General features: G+C 39.1%; 1 protein-coding gene and 1 non-coding gene across 8 annotated transcripts in view; one reads left to right on the forward strand and one right to left on the reverse strand.

Annotated features, from left to right (window-relative positions):
* The window catches only part of IFT81 (intraflagellar transport 81), a 198,285-nt gene that overhangs the window by 172,438 nt on the left and 9,940 nt on the right, over positions 1–15,907 (forward strand). For all 7 annotated transcript variants that reach the window (XM_042911246.1, XM_042911249.1, XM_042911251.1 and 4 more), the window contains 3 exons: positions 6,485–6,571; positions 7,567–7,638; positions 7,723–7,808. In XM_042911246.1, coding sequence (XP_042767180.1) covers positions 6,485–6,571; positions 7,567–7,638; positions 7,723–7,808 — 245 coding nt within the window. The remainder of the gene's footprint in view (positions 1–6,484; positions 6,572–7,566; positions 7,639–7,722; positions 7,809–15,907) is intronic.
* On the reverse strand, positions 5,059–5,168 carry LOC122204357. The gene has a single exon (XR_006195638.1). It is a non-coding gene; the product is annotated as a U6 spliceosomal RNA (small nuclear RNA).

Here is a 15,907-nt window from a genome sequence, read left to right on the forward strand (position 1 = left end):
GTACTCAACAAATGGAAAATACATTCTTTTTAAGATCAAGTCACCAAAAAAAATTAGGTTGGCCTCTGATCTCTCCATGGCCACACTTAACCCTGGAAGACAGTAGAGCAGTATACTTTAAAAAGGGGAAGAATAGGGGCACCTGGGTGGCTCAGTCGCTTAAGCGTCCGACTTCGGCTCAGGTCACGATCTCGCGGTATGTGAGTTCGAGCCCCGCGTCGGGCTCTGTGCTGACTGCTCAGAGCCTGGAGCCTGTTTCAGATTCTGTGTCTCCCTCTCTCTCTGCCCCTCCCCTGTTCATGCTCTGTCTCTCTCTGTCTCAAAAATAAATAAACATTAAAAAAAAATAAATAAATAAAAATAAATAAATAAAAAGGGGAAGAATAGAAATTATCTCTCTCTCTACACTCCCCAGAAGTAAAACAGGTCCTTATGTGTTTTCCAGAAATTTCCTGAGAACAAATGAATGGATAATTATTTATTGGCTGCCTAAAGTTTGTTCTACTCTCCAGAAAGACAAAGGCTTTTTTTGGTGGTGGCAGACAGAATTAAACTCTCACTGATATTAAGAACAAAACATCTGCTTCCTTTTGTTTGCATTTGCCTACTGTACTTTTGCCCATCTTTTGCTTTTAACTTTTTATTTATTTTTTTTAATTTGTTTTTAATGTGTGTTTTTTTGAAGGAGAGAGAGACAGAGTGTCAGTGGGGGAGGGGCAGACAGAGAGGGAGACGCAGAATCCAAAGCAGGCTCCAGGCTCCGAGCTGTCAGCACAGAGCCCCACGTGGGGCTGGAACTCAAAAACCGTGAGATCGTGACCTGAGCCGAAGTCAGACACCCAACTGACAGCCACCCAGGCGCCCCTGCTTTTAACTTTTTAAAAATTATCTTGTTGTAGGTGTCTCTGAATAGGTCTTGAATTGGGTTTTGGTATGCGATATAATCTGAAGGGTTTGTTTTAATAAGTAAGTTTAGACCCTTTAACTTTATTGATATGCAGACATATTTGATCTTAGTACATGTTATGTGTAGCTTTTGATTTTTTTTAAGTTTGTTTATTTTGAGAGAGGCAGAGAGCGAGCAGGGGAGGTACAGAAAGAGAGGAGGAGAGAGAATCCGAAGCGGGCTCTGTGCTGACAGCAGAGAGCCGGACATGGGGCTCGAGAGAGAACCGCGAGATCATGACTGAGCCGAAGTCAGACGCTAACCGACTGAGCCACCCAGGTGTCCGTAGCTTTTGATTTTAAAGCCCCCCAAAAAATCCTGGGGTTTGTTTTGTTTTGTTTTGTTTTGTTTTCATTTTCTCTCTCGTTTTTTTCTCCTTGTCCCTCTCCCTCATCCTCCCTGTATGTGTTTCTGGCTTGTGGTTTTGGTCTGGTGGTGATATTTGTAACTCTACCATTAATCATCCATTTCTATAGGTATTATCTATTAATCCCCACTGTGAGCAGTGATGAAATTAGTTTTTTTCCTCTTCCTTTTCCCCTCCTTCCCTCTCTTTTAGTACTTGAATTTAGTCAATCATATTGTCTCTTTTACTATTTGCCTTTATACTTTTAATATACTTATAACTTGATTCATCAGATTTAAATTATATCTGTTGATATTCCCCCACTCACCCCTAGCAATTAAAAATTGAGGAAACCAGCTTATTTATTCTACCTTCCACTTTCTTTTCCCTTTCCCTTCCCTGCAGATTTTGTAGTGTCATTTCTACATTGTCAGGGCATGTAACATTTACATTCTCTTCTATTACCCTGGTTCCCACTTGTGTTTTCAGTGTTAAACCTGTAATTATTAGATTCAGTGCTCATTACCAATCCTTTCACTGCCCTTTTTCCTAATTTTTATTGTCTGTGATTTGTCCTCTAGGAGAATCCTCAAAAAAAACCTCACAAGAACAATATTCCCTAATGAGTTCTTGCATGTTCCAGAGTTTCTTGCCTTAAATATTTAAAAATTAGCTTGACTGAGCATAAAATCTTTACATTGTGCTTTCTTTCCTTGAGAATTTTTAAAGTATACTGCTCTACTGTCTTCCAGGGTTAAGTGTGGCCATGGAGAGATCAGAGGCCAACCTAATTTTTTTTTGGTGACTTGATATTAAAAAGAATGCGTATTTTCCATTTGTTGAGTACTGGATTCTCTATGTGTTCATCAGATCAGGCTTTTCAAATGTATCACCTAAAGCTTCTTAGTGAATGGGGAGTTGTTTCATGGGTATAGAATTTCAGTTTTACAAGATGAGAATAGTTCTGGAGATTGGCTGCACAGCACAGCGAGTGTACTCAGTACTTAACTGTACATTTAAAAATGGTTACAATGGTAAATTTTATGTTACTTTGCCAGAATTAAGAAAAAGATTCCTGATTTAAAAAAAAAAAAACCTTCCTGGTAAATTATTCATTTTATCATTTTTTTTATTCTCTTTATTCCTGCTAAGGTTTTGGTCTAAGATTTTTATTTTGTCTGCTATTAATGTAAGTATGCCAGCTTGCTTTCTTATGATTAGGATTGCCTGGTATATCTTTTTATTTCTGTTTTCTTTTAGCTTTCTGTGTCCTTACTTTTGTCATATGTCTCATAAACAGCATATAGCTAGATCTTATGTGGGTGGTTTCTTCATTCAGTTTGAGAATCTGTCTTTTAATTGGTGTATTTAATACCATTTACATTTACTTTTAGTATTGATACATTGGGATTTATTTCTGTTTTGTACATCCGGTTTACTGTGCTTTTTCTTTGCTGCTTCTTTCCTGCCCTTCATCGCATCACTCTGTGTTCTTTTGTCTTCTTTGTTCCCTTTATTTACTTTTCTATCTTCTATTCTGGTATTGTTATTCCTAAATTTTTAACATATATTTTCATGACTTAATGAATTCTAAATCTAGTAGGCATCTCCTGAACAATACAGGGACCTTAGAATAGTTTAACACCCTCTCTTGCCTTACATGTGTGTTGTTATCCTCTAGTAGTTTATTTCCATTTTATTTCTTCCTCTCTTTTTTTTAGTAGGCTCCACACCCAGAGTGGAGCCCAACACAGGGCTTGAACTCATGACCCTGAGATCAAGACCTGAGCTGAGATCAAGGGTCGGATGCTTAACCGACTGAGCCACCCAAGCACCCCTATTTCTTCATCTCTAAAAGTAGTTGTCGGGTGGTCATTACTTATAATCACTATTTTATACAGTCATTTCCTGCTTAGATTGACTCACAAATTTAACCCTTCTCACCATTGTTTCTTACATTTTAACCCTTCCTTCTGGATTCAGTTTCTTTCTTCCTGAAATTAAATTTCCTTGTTTTTTTTCTTTTAGCAATTCTCTCAGTAAAGAATCATCACTATAAGTAAACCACCTTTTTTTTTTTCTTTAATAATGGTTTGTTCATTGCTTTCTGGTTTCTCTTGTGTTGAAAAGTCTGCCATCAGTTTAATTATCATTTCTTTTTAGGTAATATCTTGCCTATAATTGGTTATAATATTTTTATTTTTGTCTTTGGTGTTGTCCAATTTCACTACTGTGATCTAAATACAGATTTAGTTTTATTTGCTCTGCTGGATTTTGTGTTTTTTGTCTTCCATTAATTCTAGGAGAATTCTCCATGATATCTTCAAATATTCTCCGCCCTGTTTTCTTTAGTTCATTCTCCAGCGACTGCTATTATTTGCAGTTAGGCATACTTATGACCCTGTGGGGATGACAGGGGATGTCTGTCCCCTATTGCATGACTTTGTCTTCATATTTTTATCTTTTTTGTCTCTCGGTGATGAATTTTAAATAATTTCTTCAGCTCTGCTTTTGAGTTCATTCTTTGTATCTTCTGAGCTGTGTCTAATTTCACATTTATACCATTTAATTTTTAATTTCGATGACTATTTTTTCATTTTTGTCTATTTTTACTCACTGTACTTTTTTTCTTAATCTTTTGTTTTCAGTTCCCTTTTTATGACTTTGTTTCAAGCACACTTTCTTAATAGACTTGTCTCTAGTATCCAAAGTTCCTGGAGGTGTAGTCCCGCTGTTTTTTATATCTTCTGATCCTCACACATAAGGATTGATTGTTTCCTTGTGTATTTATACTTTTGGATTGTGAGCTTATCTTTAGTAGGGTTTTGTCTTCTGAATCCCAGCAGCTAGGATGGAGCATGTGTCCCTCCAGAATGGCTTTGCAGTTGGCTCTCCTGGTGTTTTGGGAATATGACAAGCTCAGAGCTAATTTTGAGTTGATGTCTTGGCTTGGAAGTTTGTGTAGGAAAGGGTAGATTTGAATGAATCTGCCCAAGGATGGGCCCTTCTCTCCAGCTGCCCCTGCAGCAGCACAGGTGCATTTTCTGATCAGTGTAGCCATCAGACTCATAGGCCACACATGCACACACACACAAAAGTGACCATCTGCTATAGCACCTTCATGTCATTGAGAGTCCCAGCTGCTGCTACAGCCACTGTTGCCCCTCCTCCCATTTATGGTGGGAATGACCATCACCCACAAGAGTCTGAAATATCTGTAGGTCCCTTTGATACATAAAAGCCACAGCTCCTTTTTATAACCAGTTTCTTTTTTCCAATAAAAATTAAAAGGATTTTAACTTCCAAGCGTTTTTTTGAGACAGCACAACTAACACAATGAAAATCAGAACATCTTATTAATAAATGTAACAACAAACCAAAGTAATTTTGAGCATAAGTTAACCCATTTATTATAGGCTAGTGATGTTTGAAATGGTAGAGCTTCCACTGGTCTTTCGATTCCTTCAGATGTTACTGTGACGGCAGAAGTGGTGTTGTAAGCCCGGCCCCACCAGCTACCTTTTTCATGCGGGAACCACGGTGCCAGATCCCCACAGCTCGTCTTTTCATCTTGGTTTTGCCACAGAGCAAGCAAATGTACTTGGCATGCTGGCTTATTTCAATTTTCTTCACCGTTTTCCTGAAGGAGGCACCATAATGGAGCCCATATTTACCTATGATTCTGACCTTCTGACCTTGGTGCATTTAGCCATGTCACCACAAACTAGGGCTGGGCCTGGAGACAGCTCCTACCAGGTTGGTTTTGTTTTGATATGGAAGCTTCACAATTTTGCAGTTCATCCTTGCACAGAAACGCCATGCTAATCTTCTCTGTATCATTCCAATTCTTAGTATATGTGCTGCCACAGCAAGCACCCCACCGGTTTTTTATACTATGCTAGTCACCCCAAACCAGATGCAGTCCCACACAACAAAGGAAGCACACACAACATTACCCATTCGTGTTCACTCTCCTGTTCCTTCCCCAGAAAACTGCTGCGTGAAACCAAGGTCATTCTGAGGCTGGCTTGCTTCATTCCAAGCCTGGTGTTAACCCTTTACACCCAGCCGCCCAGGTTGAAAAACAGCCTGGATTCTATGGGGTTCTCAGTTCTAACTTCCCACTCTGTCGTCTGCCCTCCCTGGATATTAGAATCACTCCATTACTGAGATTGACTGCTCCTAGCTTCCTTCCCCAAGGGCAGCCACAGTGTGTCATCCTTCATTTCTGGCCCTGGTAATTCCTCTTCCTTCCTGAGAAGTTCATTTCAGCTCTGGATTTGAAAAGATGTTTGCTCCACCTTATCAAGCATTTGTAGATATTTTTAGCATTTCCAGTATTTATAGATGATTTTCGGGTTATCTAATCCAGAATATTACAATTAGAAGGAAGTTTGAAACTACTCAAACAGCCTGAATTCAAATTCTGACACTCCTTTTCTTTAGTATAATCTTTGACAAAGTATGTGGCTTCCATGAACTTTCTCCAAGCATGATATGGGGGTATTAATACCTACCTCAAGGGGTTGTGGTGAGATTGAGTTACTGACATGGGTAAGCTCAAAGGCCCTACCGTGGTTTCCAAAGTTCTGACCAAGCCCCTGCCAAAGCATTCAGCATCTTCTCGCACTTTCCAGACATACTCCAGTATAATAAACTACTTGTTCGTTCTGAATTGTTCTTCTCTCTGGCTTCCAAGCCTTTATACACAGTGTTCTTTTTTTCTGAACATTCTCCTCCCTTGTTCACCTTCCCCCTAGCTATTGTACTAATCCTTCATCCCTCAACTTAGGTATCAGTTTCTCTATCACTGCTGATCTCCAAACCTGGGTTAAGTCCTGTGAGAGTCCCACGTTCTCCTATAACACTTACATTTGCCCATCATACCACTCAACAGGCTGTTTACTTGTCTGAACATACTTTAGGGGAAGGATTTTGGCTGTTTTGCTCACTGTTGTATCCCAGCTCCTAATAAAGAGCCTGGCACACAGCTCAATACATGGTAGCTATTATTTTTATCAGCATCTTCATCTGTCATAATTCTCAAATGTCTGATTGTTGTATAAATAACTCTTAAGTATGCCAAGAAGCTTAGAGTTAAGTTACAAGACTGACAAGGGCATGTATTGTTTCAGAGCCACATTTTAGGCCTTTGTTTTTCGCTTATTCAGTCATTTATCCTTTCATACTAGGAACTAACCCAGGAGTGTGATGAAAAGAAATCCCAGTATGATAGCTGTGCAGCAGGCCTCGAAAGCAATCGGTCCAAATTAGAACAGGTAAGAAGATAGTTTTTATTTTTTCACAACTTAGCAGAAACTGCCTGTGTATGCATGTTTTCACTACCCTGACATCAAAAGATTCCCAAATCTTTACCCTCATTCTCTGAGCCTGTCCCCTAAGCTCGAGAGATCTTTATTTCTTCAGACGTGATGCATACACACCAAATTCTCCATCTGTACCACAACCACCAAGGTCCAGGCCACAAGCAGGTGTCTCCCACAGTAACCCAGCACTGCTCTCTTACCTTCACCCTTGCCTTCCTAAGGTTTTCTTCTCTATAGAGCAGCCAAAGAAACCTGTGGAAAACTTAGGCCACCCTCCACTAGCTTCCTACTGCACTTAAAACCTGACTTCCAAACTATGGTCTGCAAGGCCCACCTGCCTCCTGAACTTCATGTTCATGTGCTGTTCTCTTCATCCACAGGGCCACAGCCACACTGGCCTTCTTCTTGCACATCAGACAAGCTAAGCTTGTTTTCACCTCATGGCTTTTGCTTGTGCTCTTCTCTCTCTGGGACACTCTGCCTCTAGCTCTTTACCTTGATCTCTCCTGCTCATCATCAGGTCTCAGCCTGAATGTCACCTCCTCCTGGAGGTCTTCTCTGATCATCCTATCTAATGTTGCCTGTTGGGTCGCCCTATCACATTCTACTACAAACTACCTTCATTACCTATCTCCTTGTTTATGCCTATTTCCTCTACTTGAATGAGAGCAAGGGCCTATAGTCTTATTCACCGTTGTGTCCCCAGCACCTAGCACAGAGTTGGGCACATGGTGGGTACTTAATAAATTAATAACTGAACCTGTAGGTTTTGGAGCAATAGGAGTAGTCTTTAGAAAAGATTGCAACCTAGTCTGTGATGGCAAACAAAATTATAATCACAAAAGAAGAAATTACTCTGATGGCATTTTGTTGTACATTTAAAGTCATCCTTTCTGCATTTGATTATTCTTTCAATAATGTTGCCCGTTTAAAATTATATATTGTAGGAAGTCAGAGGACTCCGTGAAGAATGTCTTCAGGAAGAAAGTAGATACCATTACACAAATTGTATGATTAAGGTAAAATAAAGAAAGAGGATCAAGAATTTTTCTGAGATTTTTCTGTATCAAGGACTTAACCTAAAATTTAATCTTTCCACTTAGAACCTAGAAGTACAACTTCGTCGTGCTACTGATGAGATGAAGGCTTACGTTTCTTCTGATCAACAAGAAAAAAGAAAGGCAATTAGGCAAGTAATTCTGTTGTTTCTATATTGAGTTACTTAACGTTTTCACCTATAGAAGTTTCTTTTTACTTTTACTAACGTCTGTATTTAAACTCCAGTATAGTTCTTGTCGTGTTACATTAGTTTCCGGTGTCCAACATAGTGATTCAGCAATTCCATACATACTCGGTGCTCATCATAATTGTACTCTTAATCCCCATCACCTGTTTCACCCATCCCCCTCACCCACCTCGCCTCTGGGAACCATCAGTTTGTTCTCTAGAGTTTCGAGTCTGTTTCTTGGTTTGTCTCTCTCTCTCTTTCTTCCTTTGTTCATTTGTTTTGTTTCTTAAATGCCACATATGAGTGAAATGATATGGTGTGTGTCTTTCTCTGACTGACTTATTTCATCTGGCATTGTACTCTCCAGCTGCATCCATGTTGTTGCAAATGGCAAGGTTTCATTCTTTTTTATGGCTGTAGAAGTTTTATACATAAGATGGAATTACTAAATTGGGGGTACTTAAATAAGCAGATATTAAGATATTACTTAGGATTAAATCTTGTTAAATATCTTCCTGATACTCCAGCCCTACTAAGTAGGAATACCTGTAATTTACTTTCTGGATTGCTTGATTTTTTATCATGGCAAAAAAAAAACGATATAAAATTTGCCATGTTGGGGCACTGGGTGGCTCAGTAGGTTGAGCGTCCGACTTCGGCTCAGGTCATGATCTCGCGGTTTGTGAGTTCAAGCCCCGCATCAGGCTCTGTGCTGACAGCTCAGAGCCTGAAGCCTGCTTCGAATTCTGTGTCTCCCTCTCTCTCTGCCCCTCCCCTGCTCATGCTGTGTCTCTCTCTGTCTCAAAAATAAATAAAACATTTTAAAAAAATTGGGAGAACTGGACAGCAACATGCAGAAGGTTGAAACTAGACCACTTTCTCACACCATTCACAAAAATAAACTCAAAATGGATAAAGGACCTGAATGTGAGACAGGAAACCATCAAAACCTTAGAGGAGAAAGCAGGAAAAGACCTCTCTGACCTCAGCCGTAGCAATCTCTTACTCGGCACATCCCCAAAGGCAAGGGAATTAAAAGCAAAAGTGAATTACTGGGACCTTATGAAGATAAAAAGCTTCTGCACAGCAAAGGAAACAACCAACAAAACTAAAAGGCAACCAACGGAATGGGAAAAGATATTTGCAAATGACACATCGGACAAAGGGCTAGTATCCAAAATCTATAAAGAGCTCATCAAACTCCACACCCGAAAAACAAATAACCCAGTGAAGAAATGGGCAGAAAACATGAATAGACACTTCTCTAAAGAAGACATCCGGATGGCCAACAGGCACATGAAAAGATGTTCAACGTCGCTCCTTATCAGGGAAATACAAATCAAAACCACACTCAGATACCACCTCACGCCAGTCAGAGTGGCCAAAATGAAGAAATCAGGAGACTATAGATGCTGGAGAGGATGTGGAGAAACAGGAACCCTCTTGCACTGTTGGTGGGAATGCAAATTGGTGCAGCCGCTCTGGAAAGCAGTGTGGAGGTTCCTCAGAAAATTAAAAATAGACCTACCTTATGACCCAGCAATAGCACTGCTAGGAATATATCCAAGGGATACAGGAGTACTGATGCATAGGGGCACCTGTACCCCAATGTTTATAGCGGCACTCTCAACAATAGCCAAATTATGGAAAGAGCCTAAATGTCCATCAACTGATGAATGGATAAAGAAATTGTGGTTTATATACACAATGGAATACTACGTGGCAATGAGAAAAAATGAAATATGGCCTTTTGTAGCAACATGGATGGAACTGGAGAGTGTGATGCTAAGTGAAATAAGCCATACAGAGAAAGACAGATACCATATGGTTTCACTCTTATGTGGATCCTGAGAAACTTAACAGAAACCCATGGGGGAGGGGAAGGAAAAAAAAAAAAAAAAAAAAAAGAGGTTAGAGTGGGAGAGAGCCAAAGCATTAGAGACTGTTAAAAACTGAGAACAAACTGAGGGTTGATGGGGGGTGGGAGGGAGGGCAGGGGGGGAGGGAGGGCAGGGGGGGTGATGGGTATTGAGGAGGGCACCTTTTGGGATGAGCACTGGGTGTTGTATGGAAACCAATTTGACAGTAAATTTCATATATTAAAAAATAAAAAAAAATAAAAAAATAAATAAAAAAAAAAATAATAAGTAAATTTAAAATAAAAAATAAACTTTAATTCTCTGAAAAAAAAAACATTTAAAAAAAATTAAAATTTGCCATGTTTACTATTTTCTTTAATTTTATTTTTAATTTTTTTAAATTTATATCCAAATTAATTCGCATATAGTGCAACAATGATTTCAGGAGTAGATTCCTTAATGCCCCTTACCCATTTAGCCCATCCCCCCTCCCACAACTCCTCCAGCAACCCTGTTTGTTCTCCATATTTATGAGTCTCTTCTGTTTTGTCCCCCTCCCTGTTTTTATATTATTTTTGTTTCCCTTCCCTTATGTTCATCTGTTTTGTCTCTTAAAGTCCTCATATGAGTGTAGTCATATGATTTTTGTCTTTCTCTGGCTGACTAATTTCACTTAGCATAATACCCTCCAGTTCCATCCATGTAGTTGCAAATGGCAAGATTTCATTCTTTTTGATTGCCAAATAATACTTCATTGTGTGTGTGTGTGTGTGTGTGTGTGTGTGTGTGTGTATGTATGTGTATATATATATATATATATATATATATATATATATATATATATATATATATATATATATCACATTTTCTTTATCCATTCATCCATTGATGGACATTTGGGCTCTTTCCAAATAGCCAAAGTAGGCTATTGTTGATAGTGCTGCTATAAACATGGGGGTGCATGTGTCCCTTCAAAACAGCACACCTGTATCCCATGGATAAATGCCTAGTAATGCAATTGCTGGGTCCTAGGGTAGTTCTATTTTTAGTTTTTTGAGGAACCTCCATACTGTTTTCCAGAGTGGCTGCACCAGCTTGCATTGTCACCATCAATGCAGAAGAGATCCTCTTTCTCCGCATCCTCACCAACATCTGTTGTTGCCTGAGTTGTTAACGTTAGCCACTCTGACAGGTGTAAGGTGGTACCTCATTGTGGTTTTGATTTGTATTTCCCTGATGATGAGTGATGTTGAGCATTTTTTCATGTGTTGGTTGGCCATCTGGATGTCTTCCTTGGAGAAGTGTCTATTCATGTCTTTTGCCCATTTCTTCACTGGATGATTTGTTTTTTGGGTGTTGAGTTTGATAAGTTCTTTATAGATTTTGGATACTAACCCTTTATCTGATATGTCATTTGCAAATATCTTCTCCCATTCTGTCGGTTGCCTTTTAGTTTTGCAGATTGTTTCCTTCGCTAGGCAGAAGCTTTTTATTTTGATGAGGTGCCAGTAGTTCATTTTTGCTTTTGTTTCCCTTGCCTCCGGAGACGTGTTGAGTAAGAAGTCGCTGTGGTCAAGATCAAAGAGGTTTTTGCATGCTTTCTCCTCAAGGATCTTGATGACTTCCTGTCTTACATTGAGGTCTTTCATCCATTTTGAGTTTATTTTTCTGTATGGTGTAAGAAAGCGGTCCAGGCTCATTCTTCTGCATGTCGCTGTCCAGTTTTCCCAGCATCACTTGCTGACAAGACTGTCTTTATTCCATTGGATATTCTTTCCTGTTTTGTCAAAGATTAGTTGGCCATACGTTTGTGCATCCATTTCTGGGTTCTCTATTCTGTTCTATTGATCTGAGTGCCTGTTCTTGTGCCACATGTTTACCATTTTTAGGTGTATAATTCAATTGCATTGATCACATTCACAGTGTTAATGCAACCACCACCGCTATGCAATACCAAACCTTTTTTTTTTTTAATATTTATTTATTGTTGAGAGACAGAGAGAGAGAGACAGAGCATGAGCATGGAAGGGGCAGAGACAGGAGAAGACACAGAATCTGAAGCAGGCTCCAGGCCCTGAGCTGTCAGCACAGAGCCCGACGCGGGGCTCGAACTCACAAACTGTGAGACCATGACCTGAGCCGAAGTTGGACGCTTAACCGACTGAGCCACCCAGGTGCCCCTATAATACCAAACCTTTTTCATCACTCTAAACAGAAACTCTTATAATCATTAAACAGTAATTCCCCATTCCCGTTCCCCAGGAAAAATATAATTTCATAGTTCCTTTTTTTTTTAAATATTTTATTTATTTTTAAGGCAGAGAGAGACAGAGCGTGAGTGGGGATGGGGCAGAGAGAGAGAGGGAGACACAAAATCAGAAGCAGGCTCCAGGCTCTGAGCTGTGAGCACAGAGCCTGACGCGGGCTCGAACTCACAACCTGTGGGATCATGACCTGAGCCTAAGTCAGACGCTTAACCAACTGAGCCACCCAGGCGCCCCAACATAGTTCCTTTTTTTATAAGCATTCAGATTGGTCTATTTTTAAAGTCCCACATGACCTGGACTCTAGTCATCTGCCTGTTCACTGTGCAGTGTGAGTGCATTACAGTGAGAAGCTGTGTGTCTGCAGTGTACCAGCCTCAGAACAAGGAAGGGTGTGTAAATATCACTCGTCCTTATATGGTGTTTTTTTTTGGTAATCCAAGCTTGCAGCATTCTGTAATATATCAAATCAAATACGGCCGGGGCGCCTGGGTGGCTCAGTTGGGTGAGCATCTGACTTCAGCTCAGGTCATGATCTCACAGTTCGTGAGTTTGAGCCCCGTGTCGGGCTCTGTGCTGCCAGCTCAGAGCCTGGAGCCTGCTTTGGATTCTGTGTCTCCCTTTCTCTCTGCTCTTCCCCTGCTCACACACTGTCTCTCTCTGAAAAATAAATAAAGATTAAAAAAATTTTTTTAAATCAAATTCTGCTTTAAAAAATACATTTATGGTTTAATTGCTAGGTGTGATAAAATGCAGTAATTGAACAAGCTAAGCTCTCTGCCCCTTACCACAATTCACATGTTTCACTTTTACCATCCAGTAAGAACTCCCAAGTGTAGGATTCACATTTATTCTAGATTGCAGTGGAGATTTTTAGTGGCATATACAGTAATGTTTCAAAAAGGAATCTAGTAAATGGAATGTCTTGCAGAATCTAATTTTTAAAATATATAATGCACTGGAATGCAAGCCAGACTGAAAATACCCTATAAATAGAACAATGTTTTCTCTAATACTCTGACATATTACACATATTAAATGTACTTATTCACATTCTTTCATTGAGTGTAAACCTGGCTCAAATCTGTATGGTCAATATTAATATTTTACAAATGTGAGAAGTTTTTATTCTTGAAAAAAAGTTTTAAAAATTTAAGTTCCATTTTTTCCAAAGTTATCAATATAAATAGGAAATAGGAAATATTGTCACTGAACTATTGGTTTTCTGGCCAGGTATTCTTTTTTATCATTTTCAAAATCATCATAAACCTTTACCATTAGTTTTCCCATAGAAAAAATATTTTGCGGGGCGCCTGGGTGGCTCGGTCTGTTAAGCGTCCGACTTCGGCTCAGGTCGTGATCTCGCGGTCCGTGAGTTCGAGCCCCGCGTCGGGCTCTGTGCTGACAGCTCGGAGCCTGGAGCCTGTTTCGGATCCTGTGTCTCCCTCTCTCTGTGACCCTCCCCCGTTCATGCTCTGTCTCTCTCTGTCTCAAAAATAAATAAACTTTAAAAAAAAAAAAAAATATTTTGCCCTGACTGAGTAGTACATAAGAATATTATAAATAAAATAGTGTTAATTGTATTCTAAACTCATTGATATATGTTTAAATTATTATTATTATTATTATTATTATTATTATTATTATTATAGTTACAATATTTTTATGGTTGTCCCATTTTCTTCTTTTATGATACTTTTGAGTAAGGCTAATGGTCTAAGAAATTAGAATGGGGTTTTTTTTGTTTTTGTTTTTAAGCTTATTTATTTTGAGAGAGAGAGAGTGACCATGTGAGTGGGAGAAGGAAAGAGAGAGATGGAGACAGAGAACCCCAAGCAGGCTCCTCACTGTCAGTGCAGAGCCAGACCTGGGGCTTGAACTCATGAAACCATGAGATCATGACCTGAGCCAAAACCAAGAGTCAGAAGCTTAACCAACTAAAACCACCCAGACACCTGGAGAAATTAGCATGGTTTTGAAAGATTGCCTGCAAATTTTAATTTTATTTAAAGAGGCAGCATGTTGGGGCACCTAGGTGGCTCAGTCAGTTAAGCGGCCGACTTCAGCTGAGGTCATGATCTCACAGCTCACGGGTTTGAGCCCTGCGTGGGGCTCTGTGTGACAGCTCAGAGCCAGGAGCCTGCTTCTGATTCTGTGTCTCCCTCTTTTTCTCTGCCCTTCCCCTGCTTGCTCTCTGTCTCTCTCAAAAATAATAAACATTAAAAAAATTTTTTTTAATAAAATAAAGAGGCAGCATGTTTTATTTCAAAGTACTAAAGAGGGACTCATAAAATTTTCTTACTAACCTGGTTTTTCTAGTTCCAAGTTTTGTGACCTTGGGCATATCATTTCCTCATCTATATAATAGCGAGAACAATTTATACCACAGAGATCAAGTTAAATATAATGCATGCAGCAGTGTTTTGGAAATTATATAGCATGAGTTACTGGAGGACAAGGACTCTGTTCTGTTTTCTTCCTGAAACCCTAGGGCATGCTTGGTACATAACAGGTGCTCCATAGTTATTTCTTGAATAAAGTCATTGAATAAATTAAAATAATTACGTATTAGTGTTATATGGTAAAAGAGCATGAGCCTTTGATCTCTTGATAAAATATAAATGGAAATTCTGTGAGGCACCTGGGTGGCTCTGTAGTTGAGTGTCTTGACTCTTGATTTCAGCTCAGGTCATGGTCCCAGGGGCATTGTGGGATCAAGCCCTGCATCAGGCTCCACACTGAGCATGGAGCCTACTTGGGATTCCCTCTCTCTCTCCCTCTCTCTCTCTCTCTCCCTCTCTCTCTCCCTCTCTCTCCCCTTTCTCTCCCCTTTCTCTCCCCTTTCTCTTTCTCTCTCCCTCTCTCCCTCTGCCCCTCTCCCCCACTCATGCTTTTTCTCTCTCTCTAAAAATAAAATCTTTAAAATACATATTTTTATATATTTTATATTATATATAAAAGTATATTTTATATAATAGGTCTTATTTAATATATAAATATATAAGAGTCAGAGGCTTAACCGACTGAGCCACCCAGGCGCCCTGAGGACTTTGAGTACTTGTGAAAGCCACCCTCTCTGTTCTAGGCAAGTTTACCTCCCTTGTTACATGAATGCAAATCTTCCTTCACTTAAGCTGCTAGAGTTTCTCTTTGTGGCTTATGATTTCTTGGATTCCCAGTTTTGTGTTGTTTAACTTCTTACTACAGCATAACTTTACACAGAAACATAGTCTTTTTCCTCTAAATTTGAGGTCTGACGTCTTTTTTTATCTTCTTTGTCATTGGTTCCTTTGTCCTCATCCTTCCATCTTTGTCCTTAATACTTTAAATATCACTTTTGTCTTATGGAGTGTTAAAATATAATTATATCTTTTATATTTTTAAAAACACAATACAATGTTATTGTATTTTTATTTTTACTTGAAAATTATGAGCTGTTTTAGCTTGTAAAAGAGATGCTTATAAAAACAAAAGTAAGCATTATGAAGTATGGTACACAAAAACTGAATGTTGTCCATGTTGCCATGCCTCAGATATACCTACTGTTAATATTTTGGCGTATAATTACTCCATATTCTTTCCCCATGCATTTGCTAGTGTGTGTGTGTGTGTGTGTGTGTGTGTGTGTGTGTGTGTGTGTTAGCAAATGCATGGGGGAAATTTTATGTGTGTATACAAAATAAAGTTAAACTTAAGATACAGTTTTTCCCTTAATTTTATATCTAGAGTTCTTTCCACTTCAGTATTTATAGATCTACTCCTTCCTTTTTACAACTCTGTATTATTCCTTTGAATGGATATACCAAATTTATTAAAAATTTCCCCATCTATTGACATTTAGTTTGTTTGCAGATTTTTACTGTTATAAGCAATGGTGAAGTAAATAGTCTTTACATTTACCTTTCTTAAGTTATGAGAGTCTTTTTGTAGGATGACT

This window comes from Panthera leo, chromosome D3 (genome assembly GCF_018350215.1).
Source record: "Panthera leo isolate Ple1 chromosome D3, P.leo_Ple1_pat1.1, whole genome shotgun sequence".
In the NCBI taxonomy this organism is placed as follows: domain Eukaryota; kingdom Metazoa; phylum Chordata; class Mammalia; order Carnivora; family Felidae; genus Panthera; species Panthera leo.